The following is a 16,937-nucleotide window of genomic DNA, read 5'->3' as shown; positions in this document are numbered from 1 at the left end:
TTTCATTAGTGCTTTTAGGGACATAAATTACATTTGCAGCTCAGAAGGAGACAAGATATTGTTGCACATTATTTCTGTACCCCACACAGCAACTCTAATGAAAAGTGTCTGTGTATATTTCACTATCACCGAGGAGCATCCAACTGACAAAGCCTCAAAAAATATCCTCCCTTTTATTACAAGACTTGCCCAACCTAAGAAGAGACAGACATTTCACTGCCCTCAGATTAAAAAGTCTGGCTTTTGTTTTGTACTTGCCTTGCTGTCTTTAACAGATGCAACCTGAGTATTTGAGCAAATTAAATACATAAAAACACAGCTGAGGATACTTGTACTACACCAGACAACTAATAGCTCTCTGAATTTTAGACATTATAATCCTTTCCTGGGTGAAATAGACTAAAACAATTATTCTATGTTTTTTGAACATTCAAAGTGCTAATAGAAATCATGCTTCCCATGGAAACAAAGATTACTAAGAGGGTGCTTAAAAACAGAGAGATATTCAGTAATGGTCATTACTGTAGTCCAGAAATTAAGTTTTAGGATTTTTAAATTATTATCATTCTTCCATTTCTTCAGTGAAGTTGTTTAATAAAATATTTTTGTGCCATATCTTTGAGAAAGAATATGCTGTTAACCACTTTAAAAGAAAATTGCATGTATTCTTTTGTTTAGAAAAGATCTTGCAGCTCTTCCTGAGCAGGAATACTGAAATCTAAACACTGTTACAGATTTCCTTACAGACTACAAAATTAAATGTTGAATCTTAGAATATAGGCTCTCGCTCTCTGTCCCTTAAAGCTGCATTCCCTTTAAACAAGACCTTTTTCCCTTTAACTTCCACCTAGAGGATCACGTAAAATAAGGAAATGCTCTGTTTCTATTAAGGTTTATCTCAAGTCACAATTGGAAATAATTAAAAGGAAGTCCTTCAGGACAGCAGTCCCTCTAAACCCAAAATGTCATTGTGTACCACACAGTGCTGCTCCAGCTCAGACATCTATCAACATCTATCACTCAAGCACGCGCCTCAACAGCCCTGCTCCCTTTCCTGATTAGAGATCAGAGTTGCTTGAGTTGGCTTACAGGGTGTCATCCGTTTGAATGACAGATGTCTGTGTCGGAGTGCCACTCTTGCTGCTTTTGTTTTGATTGGGAAATGCTGCACTTATCTGGCACAATTTAGACTACTAAAAAATAAATTAAAAATCCAAAAGGAAATTTCTCTTTGCAGAGGCTTCAGGAGAAATATTTCATTTCTAATTTAAATTCCAAAAACATGAGCTCCATGTGCAGTACCCTTCGTAGCCTTTGTTTACTCAGTACAGAGTGTTTTCTATGGGAATGTTTCAGCTCTCTTCAGCCAGCTTTATCTTTACCATATAAAATGATAACTTTGCACTTTAAGCCAGCCTTAGAACAAGCTGGTAGCATGAGACACACCAGCACCTGACCCAATCAATGTTAATCAACTACTCCAAGAGAATGTCCCCCCTCTAATTTTTATTTATTTATTTATTTTACATGCAAAAGCAAACCTAAAATGTCTGCAACTTGCATAAAATAAGTTCATTGTTGACAAAAGTTTTCAAGGCTGAAACTGTCACCCCGCTGCATTCAGCTGCAATGGGAGCAGAGGGCTGCATGCCTGCACGCTCCAAGCTACTCCTTCGTACTTAGAACAAAATTGAGCGAACAAGGAAAGAAGGCGGGGGGGAGAGGGAGAGAGCAGGGGGAGATTGCTCTTCCGGACAACATGGTAGCAGTGAAATGAAATACCTAGACAGACTTACCGAAGAGCTTGCTGGGAGTGTCCTCGCTGTCATTTGATTCCACAGGCGCAAGCAGGGGCTCATTCAGCTCGTTGTCTGAAGTAGCTGCCTTGTCCTCACCTCTCAACTCTGCATTCATTTCACTCTGCAGTGACAGCAAGGGCTTACTGACTTGTCCAGCTATCATTGGATCCTAGGATGGGGGAGAAAAAAAAAGTGAGGGGAAAAAAAAAGTGGCAGCTTTGGTGTGCGTATAGTCTCTGTTCCACTCCCTCCCTCTCTCACACACACACTCACTCTCTCTCTCTCTTATCTCTGGCTGCTCCTGCTGTTATTGCTGGCTGCAGTCAAGTGAAGAGCTATTACAGATCCAATGAGTTTTCCATTACTCCCCACCCTATTAAAGCTCAACTAGCATGTGAGAGATTCAGGATGCTTTGGAGAAAAACTTCTATGAAAGCAACATAACCAACACAGCTTTAATTATGGGATGTGCTTTTTTGTGTGTATGTTTTTTTTACACCTCACCCTGTCCTTAACGTAGTAGGAAATGAAATTCCTGTATGCTCCAAAGCCATGGAAGAGGAGCACTCCACAGTGATTTAAAGAGGCATCCTCAGCTGTACAACATTAACAGAATCACATACAGAGTTTCCAGCATTCCATTAAAATACACAGCAGCAAATAGGCATTGCATCACATACATTCAAGAGAGATACACAGATTTCTTTTAACTATTCCTGCCTTTGGGATACTATGCTCCCAAAGTCCATAAGCACACACAAACACAACCTTTTCCTTTTGAAAATAAAATCACACAGAAGGCATGTTTTAAAAGAAGATAAAATTAGGGAAGATACTTACACACACAGTTTGCAATTATTCTTGTGTTTGCAACATAGTATCCCCCATAAAACATTAGACATGGATATGCACTGAAAATTTGTTCCTTGCTGGTTTGGATCTGTTTTATCTTCTGCTCATTGAGGACATTTGGGGGTCAGGCATTATTTCCAAGCACACTCTATTATTCCATTTGCAAATTAATAGGCATAATATCATGACAGCTCCGAAATCAGAGTGAAAAAAAGAGGAAACTAAAAAAAAAAACAATAAACAAATGAGAAGGAACAAGTGACCTTGTTGCGCTCTCTGGCAGCTATTTATTGCAAAGTTCATGCCTAAATGGCTCTTATGCAGAGAACAGGTGACCAGCGAGCAAGTAGGTTGGTTAGCATGTTCCCTCTGTCCCGTCCTCACATTGGTCAATGTTTGCCTATGGGTTTTTTAATGTATTCATGTCTGAAAAGTGAATTTGATATGACACATGATAATCTATGAAAATGTTAATCAATACAAATAGTTTAAGCTGTCATCAAATGCACTTCTTTAGTCAATACTCATATCGCTGAAAACAATGTCACTGTCACCAGGGCTTAATTTGCACAGCACTTAAATATTGGACTCTGTGCATCAATGCACTCCTCTTCAAATACTGTAGGTAAACACATTTTCTCCCTATTTAAGGCTGAAGCACTCAGCACGCATTTAGCTGAGCCGAATCCTCCCTTTTGAATACCTTGATAGGTCCACTGGAGGGCAAAATTAATACTTAATTGAATCTCACAGTCATCAAAATAATCAATACTTTTTTATTATTTATTCTTTACAGTCTGTTGACTGTTTCAAACCTCTGAGGGAATGGTGGAAAGGATTCATGGCTTTGAAACACTGTCATTTAACAAGGTAATTTTCAGTGGGGCATTAGGGGTTGTGAAACATATAATAAAACAAAAATGGTGGCTTATAATAGGAAGAAAGAAAAGAATTATATTTCTGCCATCTAACAAAACAGGATAAATAAAAAAAAAGGCAAGTGCAAGAGGGAGAGGGGAAAAAGGAGGGGGGAGAGGGAGAGAAAGACTGGCTTTTGAAGGGTTTTATCATATCAAGAGCAGAGCTGAGCTTTCATAATGCTGACATTTCTCATCCTGACAATCCTAAACAAGTGGAAAGGATGAGATCGCAGATATCATCTTTCATCACATTCCCCAGCTTAAGAACCAACATGACAGCTTCTCTCCCCTTTACACTGTTAATTACTAAATAAAATACTGCTCTCTGTCAGCATTAGATTATTGCAGATAGCAACCACAAACATTACTCCATTGTTTTGACTTTTCCCCCCCCCTCTTTAAACCAGTGATACCTACCTTGAACTCTTCAGAAAATAAATTAGGCTTCTGTCTACATATTATAAATATATGAAACATAATCAATTTAATCAATGTGGTCAATCCATGTTATTGTCAGACTAAATTGCTGGTGATTTATTAACATTTCATTCACTGTGTTTATTAGCCAGCAACAATCTCAACATTTCTTAAGATGTTTCTGGACAGAAAACAAGTTAACAGACTCCTTTTGCAGATGCTGGGGTTTTTACTCTGTCTCGTTTTGCCTTTTATTCCTGTTGCTTTATGGACAGTTATTTACTGCAGCAACAAAAAAAAAATATTTCTTTGCTTTCATATACTAAATAATGTATTTTAGCAGATTTTCTAGCTAAAGGTCACTGTGAACACAAGCAGCAGTGTTCCAAAGCCTGAGCTGCTGCTCTCAGTTTCAGCTGTTCAAAACTAACACCAAGAGCAGTTCTGCAACAAATGTGAATCGGGACAAAATTTGACCTCTCTCAAAGTATTTTGGGGAAGGAAGTAATCCTGTCCATACAGCTACACTGCTGATATGAGGAGTAACAGGACTTTAATGGAGGATGCTGCATCGGTATGATTCTAGATTAAAGTCTCAGCTGCCAAATTTTGAATACATGAAAAATGAGAGGTAGAATAACGCAGGAAATGTGACAACACTGGAAGAAACCTCCACCCTTAGATGTCAGTGAATTCCCAGCAACTTCAACGGGGCCAGGATTTTACTGGTTACATACATCAATAATTTGGCCTCACCTGCAGTACTTCATTTCTGGTTAGCCCATGTAAGAAATGTACGTCAGAAAGGTGTGTGGGATGAATGATAAAGAGATCGAAAAGACTGGGTATGTTTGCATGGGAAAAAAGTGAGTAAAAATGAGCATGATCAAAGTACACAAAATAATAAACAGCAGGGAGGAAACATAGATCAGGAACTACTCAGCATACCTCATTTGAGGAGAAAAGGGGCCTCCACAGAAATGGAAAAGTCACAAAGCTAGTAGTAGTAAAAGACACTTTTCCAAACAGTAAGCAGTGAAAGCTTGTGGAACTCCTTGCTGCAAGATGTCACAAAGTCCTGCAATACAGTAAGCATCAACATAGTCGCTTGCATGGCTGGGCAGACTGTTAGCAGTGAATTTAATACAGCAAAGCTGTATTAAACAGAGGTAAGGGCTAGAAAAACTGTAATAACACCAACTGCTGCCTCCTCCCTCAGACAGTAACAGAACCTGTAGTTAACCCTAGGATGGCTCTTATCAGGTGATGAATGAATAGCAACTTTCTCTATAAACAGATGGATAAGATATTGTCTAAAATTCTAGTCTGCATGAAGACTAAAAAACTCACTTAAATGATGGGTTGAAGGAAGGTTTGTTTCCTTCAAAGACACACTTTTAAAAAATGGATATTTTTGTCAACTTCAGATTGCCTCCAGGCCTTCAGTTGCTTTCTCTACTCAAGTATTATGCCATTATTGCAGTGAATTGTGCATGATTAAAAACTGTTATTTTTTACACTAAGTGTAATAAACTCTAATTCCAGCTCACAGCAAGTAGCCTAGTCTGCAAAATTCCTTGTTGACCAGAGGGGTTGTTCCTGTCTTTCCCAATGGCCTCCCTAAAAGCAGCTCACAAGTAGTTACTATGCCAGCTGCAGGATCAACAACTTTCTCCTCTGCCCACCTACCAAGTCCAATGCAAAGAGGGCCATCAGCACTGGAGAGGTACATTGAGGCAAGGATCCATTTTCCTCCCTGCCCTGGATGTCTGTTGTCTTGACACCCAGCATGTGCCTTCCTGTAGGTGTGAAAGGTCAGACTACATGTTGCACTCTAACACAGGATCCTCCACGGACCGACAGACACACCAAAGCCTTAGCTTTTCATATACAAAAACTGAAGTCTAAGAATACTTTAAAACCAGACGATGAGCTTTGCAAAAAGGGTTTATATGCTTTGCATAAGAGGCAAGCGTACATAAAAGGGATATAATGCTGCAGAATTTCAGCTAGCATAAACACAAGAGTAAAGTTCTAGTTATACGACAAGTAAGGAATTACAATGTCCTTACTCAAAATATAGCTGTATATACCACACATGTAGTGACAAATTTTACACCCATCTCTTGCAGATACTCATATAACTTGTCATCTATTTCTTGTCCAACTATCACTAGTATTTCCAGACTTGCCTGTTTTCTGGAAGATTTCTCTGACAGTTTTGTGCAGCGAGTGGTCCTCCCCGCTGTGTGCCTCCCTCAAGGGTGGCTTTACCTCCTGTAATTCAGTTGCAATACCTGCTAGACCTCTGTTCAACTCTACCTGCCTCATATGACTTAAAATAAGCTGCTGGACTTAATTTAACAGCCAAGATCATGTGGATTTGCAAACGCAAATTACAGTGCTGGTTATACACGCTCTTTTAAAAGCCAAAATCTTTACCTTTTCCTTATCTGCAGCACTGTATGAAGTACAGGAGACCACTTATCACTGTGCTAAAAGCTTTGCCTTTGCACTTTAAGGGTAAAGGTGCAGTTTCTAAGCAAAACTATTTAATAATCAAAGACAGCTTTTAAAGAAAACTACATGGGTTTTGTGTGAAACATGCCCTAGGCAGAAGTCTAAAAATGGGAAAAGGAACTAATTTTATCCTTAATGTAGGACTCGGGTGACAGAGGGCTTTATAAAGGCTTCACGCACAGATTTAGCCACTGGTCTAAATTTTGTACTTACTGTACTATAAACATGATTTGTCTGCATTTAATGACTTTTTAAAGTTTTAACTGAGAGAAAAAGTAAGATACTTGGTTTACTTTTTTATTTTGCCCTTAGTTTGAAATTACTTTCCACACACTTTCTCCAGCGTAGAAGTACTGGAAACTAATTTTCCGAGTTATTTTTTTTTTTCAAGGCATGAAATAAGTCCTCCCTCCCCTCTAGTCTTACACCGACTTCTGTTTGGGACATACACCATACATGTGTTTGAGAGTAAAGAATCCAATTATACTATCACTAAAAGTATTTACATTGTTCAATACATTATTCTAATGACTACACCAAGTACTCAAACTGTAGCTTATTACGATTTTTAATCAAAACAGAGCATTACCCTAACCTTGTATAAAGCTGTCCAAAGACATAACTCAGCTTACAGTTTTTGAGTGAGGAATACATTAAATAGACTCCACTGGGAAAGGACTGGATTTTTGTCAAACACCAGTGAAATTTCGGATTACCTTCTCCCTTGGTCCTCTTATGAACTAGTCTTTCTTCCTTCACCTTATTGCTTCTAGAGGTATCCAGTATATTATTTTCCCCTTAAAATAAAGATTTCTTGTGGGCAACCCTCTTTGAGTCTTTCTTCTTTAAATGGTGTTTTATCCCCTGTCACTAATGTGCTGGTATTTCCATCCCAATCTATCCATAGTCTGGTTCATGCAAACTACTTGGAATGAACCTTTTGTTTCCTGCTAGGTTCTGACTGTTGCTACCTGCTGGCTGTCACTTCCCCGGAAAACTTACAGAGAAAAATCTTCCCATTTTCTGCACAGCCACCTGTACCCACCATTCTTAGATGGATGTTTCTATAAGCAAAACAAACGAGACTGCTGATGGATGATCACTGATCTTCCTTCCTACTTTGATCTTGTTCTTTTATTTACTGCACTACATATTTACTTATAGTACCTATATTACTCACATTTAACTTAAGATCTTCAGTATTGTTTCTACTTCCTCTTAAAGCAAAAAGCTGATATATCCCCTGCTCTTCTCACTCAATATGAACCCCAAAGAGTTTCCACTTTTCTTTGGATAGAATGGTATTTATTCTCCTCATGAAAAATCTTTGTAGCAGAGAAGATAGTTATTTTCTTCTCCCTTTTCTCAATACTAGTGTGACTTTGGACATTGTATTTTTCCACTGATACTCATCTTCACATCCAGTATGATGGAGAGTTTTCCGGATAAAAAAAATAACGTACCTAACTAACCAGTGCCTGCTTATATTCATATTATTAACAATACTGAGCTTCAAATAATTTAATTCGGACCATTAGACAGACTATCACTGCACATAGTGCAAGAAATCTGGAAAGGGACTTTTTACAAGGGCACATAGTGACCTTAGTGGAGTCACTGAAGGGGGCTTAAAGCTAGTGGCTTTAAGCTATAAGAGGGGATATTTAGATTAGACATTAGGCAGAAGTTCTTCCCTGTGAGGGTGCTGAGGTGCTGGCACAGGGTGCCCAGAGATGTGGCTGCCCCATCCCTGGCAGTGTTCAAGGCCATGATGGACAGAGTTTTCAGCAACCTGCTCTAGTAGAAGGTGCCCCTGCTTGTGGCAGGGGGTTGGAACTGGATGAGCTTTAAGGTCCCTCCCAACCAAAACCAGGCTCGGATTCTTAGGAATCTTACAGTTCACTGAAACATTGTGGTTTTTAAACCACAACCAAATAAGGTTTATGTGACAATGTCCTTGAATTTCTGTGTCTTGAGATTGAGATACTACAATGCACTTTCAAATCATAAAAACATCTCGCTAAATGTATTTCCCCTCTATCCCTACTCTCCTTCCTATTTTTCCTAATGAAAATGTTTCACATATTCCTCATGCCTACTGAGAGCAAACTGACAGTTCACAAGAGAACTTCCAGTCAATTTGCTGGTTGGGTCACTCTGCAACATGCTGACTAGAGGTCTCAGGTTGGGAATACAGACTGGGAATATGCACACAGCAGCTGCGTAGCCGTAAATAACTAGGTTGCCATTTATTTTATAATCAGCGTGGGTTTATAGCTCTAAACATACCCCCAGCAGACACACTGTGTGCTTCGAACAGGAAAGAGATGAAAGATGTTGGTTTCACCATAGAGAAAGTGAGGAACTATGTTGTTGTAGGAGACTGCTGCATCTCAGGTCCAGAAATGGCTGTGCTGGAACTGGCTGGAAAAGAGACTTGCATGTATAAATCCAGAGTCTGTGTTTTTTGCAATCCACATGGCACATGGGAATCACTAATGGCAAAGTACACACAGCATTGAAGCTATACTCCAAACACTATTGGAATTGACTTTAATGATTCTTATACAATTATGAACCTGATAAGAATCATTCTGCTCTTCTTGCAATCCATTTTGTCTTTGGAGTTTTCTACCATGTATGGGATGAAACTGTATAAAACTTATTTTTTAGAATAACAAGAGTTGTAACTCTGGCCTTGGCCTGATTATGATTCCCCATTTAAATGACAGTCTGGATTACTGAATAGGAGTTTGTCCATCAGTGGACATGCAGCAAAAGTTTGTAGGCATACAGAGGTCAAGGGCCAGAGAAGCTACTATGCTGGGAAGGTACCATGCTCCTCAAAGTACATTTTAGATAAACAATGAACAGCCACCAGGAGAAATAATAAGTCTTGAGAGTCATGAAAGAAAGCAGCCTTCTGGTTAAAGAGTCTTGCAGCCCCACAAAAGCCAACCCCAGTTTTAAGAAGCCAGACACTTTTTGACTGGGACCAAACATGGTGGAATAAGCCTTCAAGAGAATTTTCCACTCATTTTGTGCAATCATTTATGTGGGATCAGCAACTCAAGAGATATCCTACTCTTCTGCCATCTGGTCTCCCAAAAGGAGATGACATAGGAGAGCAATTAAATCTGAAATGAGAAGATGATTCCTATCAGGAGTAAGACTTTGACGCATTTTCTTTATAGGAGTAGTGGATTATCCCCACTGCTCTGTCAGTTTTATTCTGCAGGGAGCCATGTCAAACATAAGAAACCATCTCGAAAACTATGAGCCTGGAAGAATAACTAGGATTATTTAAAATTTGTATACTGTGGGGCCAACTTCCCATAAAAGTTGAAAAAAAAAAATTCATTACAGAAAGGAAGACATTGTCTTCCATTAAGAATAAAAAAAAAAAAAAAACAACCAACCAATCTTTATAAAGCTATTCACCACTCTTAGGGGGAAAAAATGCCATTCTACCCTAGCGTGATAAATACGTTGGAGCTGTCTAAAGGATCTTTGTTATAAAACCAAAAAGTTCTTATTCACCCCCAAAATTATTTCACTTTGGGTTGATTTATTTTCCACACTGACCACCTAAAGGAGACACAGTCCTGTTCACCAAATCATTGCAGTTGATGCCAAGTCTTTACAAACCTGCCAGTTCCATAAGTTCCCCCTTTTCTTAAGAAGTATTTGAGCAATTTCGATTTTGAAGGTGCCTTAAGCACAAAGCTTCTCTTTACACCCAGTCTTGCTACCTATGTTTAAAAGATCCTTTTAGAACTTACAGCATCCCGTTATCAACATAATCCTTCAGTTCTCCATGAGGAAGAACAGGCCATGATTGGCGTCTTTAAACTAAGAAATGCAGTCAAAAAGTTGTGGGATTCTCTCAGTTTTTCCTAGGTGAAAGATGCCTCATAAGGATTTCCACCACGAGGAATTCAAATGATATTAATTTAGCCTAATCAGAATATGGTATTATATACATTTTCCCTGTATTTTCAGTTGTCAGGCTTTGTCGACCATGCACACACCAGAAGCTACTTTGGCAGAAAAAAATAAAGCCAGAATTCAGCTAAAATTGCTTTTAGAAACCAGCACATCCAGAACCACACCAAAACCAAATTTATAATCACTTCTGAATGTTGATCATGTAAGAGAAACTTGACTAGGCAGCACAGAAGGGACTCACAGCAATTGAAAGGGGCTTTCCTCTTGTTAAACAAAAACTTGATTATACATAACATGGCAGTATTTGCAAGTTGTGAACCAAAGAAACCATTAACTTGATTTTTTGAAAATCAGAGCATGGGTTAAACAGTAACCAAGCTCAGCAGTTAATTTTATCACTTGCATTTGGTGTAGGAAAACCCAAATCAAGACCTGTCAGCAGCCAGCCATGGATTTGGCTCTATCAGGAAAGTCTCTTTCTGTTCCAGGATGGATCTTTCCAATCTCTCACCAGAAATTCTTAAGACACAAATTAAATAAGACCTTGGAAAGAACATGTGTTGAAACAGGGACATTAACACTTCTAGTGCAATGAAGCAACCTTTTCTGTTGGAACATTTTTTTGGTGAAGATGTTTGAAGTAGTTCTAATTTAACTGCACTTTCATCCGACTCTTGGTTTGAATGCCACTTTTAAAAGCAATTACAAACTATAATACAATACACAGTCACAATCTAGACCACTTTAGAAATTGGGTATATATTTTTTGTGAACCTTGCAAAATCCTTTATAAATAAGGGTATAATACTTAAACAAGAAAACCACATGAGGCAAGTCACAATTTGTCCAGAATATCACAAACTGCTGGATAATCTTCATTTCAGTATCAAATTGTTCTCGAAGCAAGTGAGGTCTGCCTTGAATTCTTCTAACTAAACACAACTGAAGGCTTCCAAAACACAAATCCAAACTGAGGACAGCTCAGCCTTGGTTTTATGTTATGTGCTTAATAAGACACCTCTTACAGGTGCTCTTCAATGTCCTTACTTTGCCATAGCATACTTGAACTCTATTGACAAGTATGGCACATAACTTTTCTCACACGCCTTCTAGGGGTGGACCCCCTCAGATTTCCTTTTATCTGCTGTATACTTTTAATAAAATATCAGTAATGATTACCTGTTGAAGAAACTGAAAGCTTCACCTGAACTGAGCCTCACAGACTAAAATGTTTTTTCCCCAGATATTAGGAGATGTGCGTGCCATAAGACTGGCAGCTCCGAGGTTAAGAGTAAGAATCCCAAATAATTTTTCAAATGGTTCTCCTATGCTGAGATCATCTGACAGCCAAACTTGCTGTTATAACTGCTAAGTATATTCAATGCTACAAATACTGCAGATCAATGATGTTATGCTTTTTATATTTCTATGCCTTTCCCCATTGATAAATGAGTGCAGTTGCTTTTTTTTTTTTTACCATTACAGACCATCTTCAGGGTTACTCTTCTTCTTACTAGTTCTTCATCAGCACCTGGGTACCACATCTTTCTTTCCACATTGTAGGTCATAATGTATTAATTCCTAATTAAATGTGTTCCAAATTCAATATGCTTTTAACTGTCACACAGCTTCACACTTCTAACACAATTTGCCTAAGGACTTGGTTTTCTTCAAGAACTTGAGGCCTAAACGGTGCTTCACCATTTTGCGCTTTATTCTTGACATAATGAAATCAATAATAAGCAAAGCATAATAAGCAAAGAGACTTAGGCAAACATGAAAAAATTAACATGGCTACATTTAGGGTGAGTAAAACCAGAGACATAAACCTTCCCCTTTTCTGCTTGTTTGCATTTTAGACCAAATTCTTATTCCTAGATTTAAAATCAACTTTCTCATTTACTTTAACCCACATTTAATTAATTCATTCATTACCTGGGTTATTTATTTCTCAGCACTATAGCGCCTGAATGCTTAATCACATCCTTTGATCTCTACATTCTGATGCAGGCTAGAGTAGCCTCAGAATTTGTGTGCATATTAAAATGTTCTCTTTGGCCATAAAAATCAAGTTGGTGGGCAATTACTTCAGTGTGACACCTTGGATAAGCTTACCATCATGCCTTCCCTTTAAACTTTGTAAGTCAATGAAATTATATTGTAGCCATTGACAACACATACAATTTTGCCTGTTTGATATCCCATTACTGCAATAGCAGCCACAATGGTTTGGGGAAAAAGCTCTTTTTCTATAAGACCATGCTACCATTTCTGTGCTCACAAATAGGGCATATTTGCAGGGAACACAATAACACCAATTAAATTACTATCTCAAAATATTTGCTTGCCTCCAAGAGAGAGTAAAGTAATGCATTCACATGCCTTTCTATTGAATTGTTAGTAAAAGATGACCAATAGCTCCCAACACAGGATCAAATCATTCACACAAAGAATTAATTCACCTTTGCAGTCAAAATAACAAAAGCATTAAATATTCTCAGACTAAATACTTCGCTAGGACACAGATTCAGGTTTGTAGCACCGGGATATACACACAGATCTTCCCTATAAAGCATGCAGAACTCTTATCAGGAAAGAGAAACTGTAACCTCTACATATATAATGCTATTTGTACAGTTCTACCAGCATTTCCCAGTCTTCCCTCTTCTGCTCATCTATCAGCTTCAGATCCTGGGCTCAAACCTACCTCTTCATGGGGGAAGCCTAGAAAATCAGAAGCCTTGAATTCTGAAGGAGATGTACTTCAAGGAAGAAAGAAAGAATAATATAAAAAAAGCCAGTTTTAGAGGAATATGAGAATTAAATACAGAATATCACTTTCATTATCTTCTAAGACCAAGTATTGTGTGGAACAGCAGTTAATAAAACAAGCAGAAAAATCTAAATCCACAGTGATAAGAAAAGCTCAACTTCTTTTCAGTTTTCTAGGATCATATATTAAATGCAAAGAGACATTGAATTCTGTTCCACGGATCAGTTAAATAAAAGCTACTGAGGGGCTATGCTATAACCCACTTAGATTAATCAGCAACTTACCAAGGATCGGGGTGCATTAACATGAATTGTACGCTTAAGTAGCAAGTCCCTGGACTTTATCACATCAAAATCTGCCTTATCTAGTGGTTTGAAGACTTTATGATCTTAGTCCCACATGACCACATGCACAATCCTTTACTCAGAAAAACGTTTACAACTCTACTCCTCAGCCTGATTCCAGCACCATCCAATAGTACAAACTATTGATCAAAATTACTGGGCTTGTTCTCTGAAGGCATCTTCCAGCCACAGACTTCCACTGTATTTATTCTGTTTTCAGAGACATCAGGAAAGAATAAAGAGTGAATGAACACATACTTGCTATGAGAAATTGGTAAGTAACAATTAATTTGACCTCTCTCCCTCACAACAACACAGGTAAAGTAATCCTTTCAGAAGTACCTAAACACACAGTGCCTATGATATCAAAGTGATTTGGGATGACCACAAAAAGATGATGCATGAAATTGAGAAGTGACAACATAACTGAGTACTTGTACTGGGATTCAAACATATTCTTATGGTCTCATCCTGTTACCCCATCACGCAGTTACGCTATAGCATTTCTTTCTCCTAGGTGACCTGTACAGACCTTTAAGGGTCCTTAATTAGAAGGTGACAACGTACTGAACAGCATTACAAGAAGCCCAACCAGATATGTTAAATTTACTGCAACAGAGGAAATGAACTGCTGTCATGAAAACAAAGCCATGTTTATGTTGCAGTTAAATTATGGCTTTAAGATATGATAGTCATTTAGCTATAGCTGAAGGGTATAAACTGGGCCTTCAAGCATGTAACCTGCATGAAGTATACATTCTGGAATCAATGAGACCACTTACATGATCAGATTTTGTGAGGTTGGAGCACAGCGGTGGAGGCAGATTGCTCAAAGGTAAACACAGAACTAAGTAGAAGGAAAAGGATGAAAATGACATAACACAGAAAAAGGCAGAGAAAAAAAAAAACCCAAACCAAACAGAAAAGAGAATCCTTAGACTGCAACCTTCTCCTGAAAAGACAAGTTTGATATTTGAAGTTCTACTAGACAGAGAAATGCATAACGCAAGAGTGCACAATCATGCATAGCTCTGGTGTCTTCTAAGCTCTATCACCTAGGCTCAGCCCAGGATCTCACTATCAAAGCGGGTTCCCTCCTGCTTCGCACACCACATTAACATCATTAATAAATTATAACCTTAGTAACACCTATTTAATCCTATTGCCTTCAGTAGAGTTCTGCAAGTGTCATTTAGCACTTCATTTAAGGCAATGAGATTGCAAAGGCAGCCTGGAAAGCAGAGCACAGTTTATAACATGGCTGATGACAATGCACAGCAGAGTCCCTTTTAGTCTCCCAGCCGGTGTCACAGATACAACAGTAATAAAGTCTGACTCTGCTTAATATGCCTGCTCTGCATGTACATTTACACTGACAGGATACTTTTAACAAGGAACTACAATCTGCATAGATATTACTTAGTGAACAATCTTATTTTAACTATGAACATGACAATTACAGAATGTCATGGCAAGGTTGGTTGTTAGTTTTTTTTACTCCCTGTACTGCTTCAAATCCCACTGCTTTGGCTTGCAACATTTCTTTGCAAGAAAATAAAAAATGCCGAATACATTTGGAAGCCAGAAGAACCTTACATTAAACTTGAGGAAAATTTGCCACACAATTTCTTTCAGCAACTCATGGCAACAGGGGAGAAGAGCATGTGCTCTGAAATTTTTTACTATGAATAATGTGCCTCCAGTATCCTTGTAGTTGAAGAAAACTTATTACCAACCCTGAATATCTTTATATAAGGTGGAAATATGTAACATGTTAGAGCTTAAGTCTACTGAAAGAGATAAGCTGTAACTGACGTTATAATTGAGTATAGCTAGTCTATGTGAGAGAAGTTTCTACTTCCTCAACAAGTTTTGAGAAGCATTCAGGTCAGGTACTGTAATACTAACACCCAACTCAAGGAAAAGCAGCCCCTTGATGTTAAACAGCTGTAACTGACAACAAGGGTGGAAAAGGGGACACAAAACCTTGAAAACTGCAGCTGGAAAGGGAATTTTCTGTACATCTTCATCTGGGCATGAAACCTCCAACCTTGAGACTTCATTTCTTGTATCACATTTTAGAAGCTGGAGGTAAAGACAAACTATACCGGGCTGTGAGTAAAGATGAGACAAATTTACCAGATATGCATTTCCTAAGAGAAAGCTGGAGGAGCTCCAACCCTTTCACAGTGACCATACTGCCATCCTGAGGCTGCAACTCCAGAGCAAAGTCTCAAACTGGCATGAAGCAAAGACCACATGGCAGAGTCCAGTTTTCAGGGAGTCATACAACTGATGGGGCAGTTCAGTTCTGCAAGGATATGATGTTTATTTACTGATCGCACCATTGCCAAGCATGGATCTGGTGCAGAAGCACCTCCAAGCAGGTTATTGTAATTTAACTTCTCAGAAGGGGTAACTCTGTACCAGCAGTCTCATTCTTCAAGACAGTTAAATGCATGCACACAAGTCTTCGGGGAGCAAAATACTGTTGGTCTGGAAACCAAAACACCATAAAGCCCCCACAAACAACACAAGCAACAGCATGGGAAGAGAAGTGGGGGGCTTTTATAACAATGTCCAAGGCAGTATGAGGTTTAGTTTTGGACAGTAACCTGAAAAGACACAGAGGTCTTCGAAAATCTAACCAGGAGATCTGGTTGATGGAGAACTCTGTAGGAAGTAGTACTGGCATTCAGACATCTCACTTCCCAGCTTCTGCGGTGAACATTTCAGTTTATAAGGGGAAGGCAGACTCACTTTCTTTTCACTTCATTCAACAAGTAGAAGGAACTCAGCTATAAAACGTGAGAGATCATTTAGACCATAGGAGGAGGCAGGAGTAAGGCAAGATAAGCAAAGCGAACTGCTTATCAGCTGGTGACTGCGATCCAAACCTGACCTGCAAAATACATTCTGTGGATACACCTCACACCAAGTGAGGAGAGGCCAAGCAGCTTTAACTAAATGAATACAAACACATTCTTAACTCTTCACCTGAACTAAGAATAAATGGTCATTGCAATGAACATTTAGGGTTGAAACACACAGTAAGGTATCTTAAAGTTTAACATTACAGATCAGAAAATGCATAGTTATTTCAGTATTTTACTGCCTTCTTAATAGAGAATTTTGCATGCTTGGAATTCTTGAGCATGAAGCATTGATTTTAGGTTTAATTTAAAAGGTAAAAAGGGAAGAAGTTTTGTCTCATGAAACAAACAGCACAAGCCACAAAAGACATTCCTGCTCCATGTAGTGCATTGAGTTGTAATCACCTTATTCTGTAGGACAGAGGCTTGACATAAGATATCTATACTACTACCAATGGTTTATAGATGCTTATCATAAGAAGCATATCAAA

At 38.5% G+C, this 16,937-nt stretch overlaps 1 protein-coding gene across 4 annotated transcripts in view; it reads right to left on the bottom strand.

Moving 5' to 3' along the window:
• Nucleotides 1–16,937, bottom strand: part of POU6F2 (POU class 6 homeobox 2) — a 303,405-nt gene that overhangs the window by 248,775 nt on the left and 37,693 nt on the right. For all 4 annotated transcript variants that reach the window (XR_009728688.1, XM_061374874.1, XM_061374875.1 and 1 more), the window contains exon 2: nt 1,797–1,968. Coding sequence is in view for 3 of the 4 variants with exons in the window: in XM_061374874.1 (XP_061230858.1) it covers nt 1,797–1,968 (172 nt within the window). In the remaining variant the exon portion in view is untranslated. The remainder of the gene's footprint in view (nt 1–1,796; nt 1,969–16,937) is intronic.

Source organism: Neopsephotus bourkii, unplaced genomic scaffold (assembly GCF_033783945.1).
Source record: "Neopsephotus bourkii isolate Nb327-2 ecotype Australia unplaced genomic scaffold, CSIRO-AGI_Nbou_v1 NB_1655, whole genome shotgun sequence".
In the NCBI taxonomy this organism is placed as follows: Eukaryota; Metazoa; Chordata; class Aves; order Psittaciformes; family Psittacidae; genus Neopsephotus; species Neopsephotus bourkii.
This window is presented reverse-complemented; position numbering and strand designations above follow the sequence as displayed.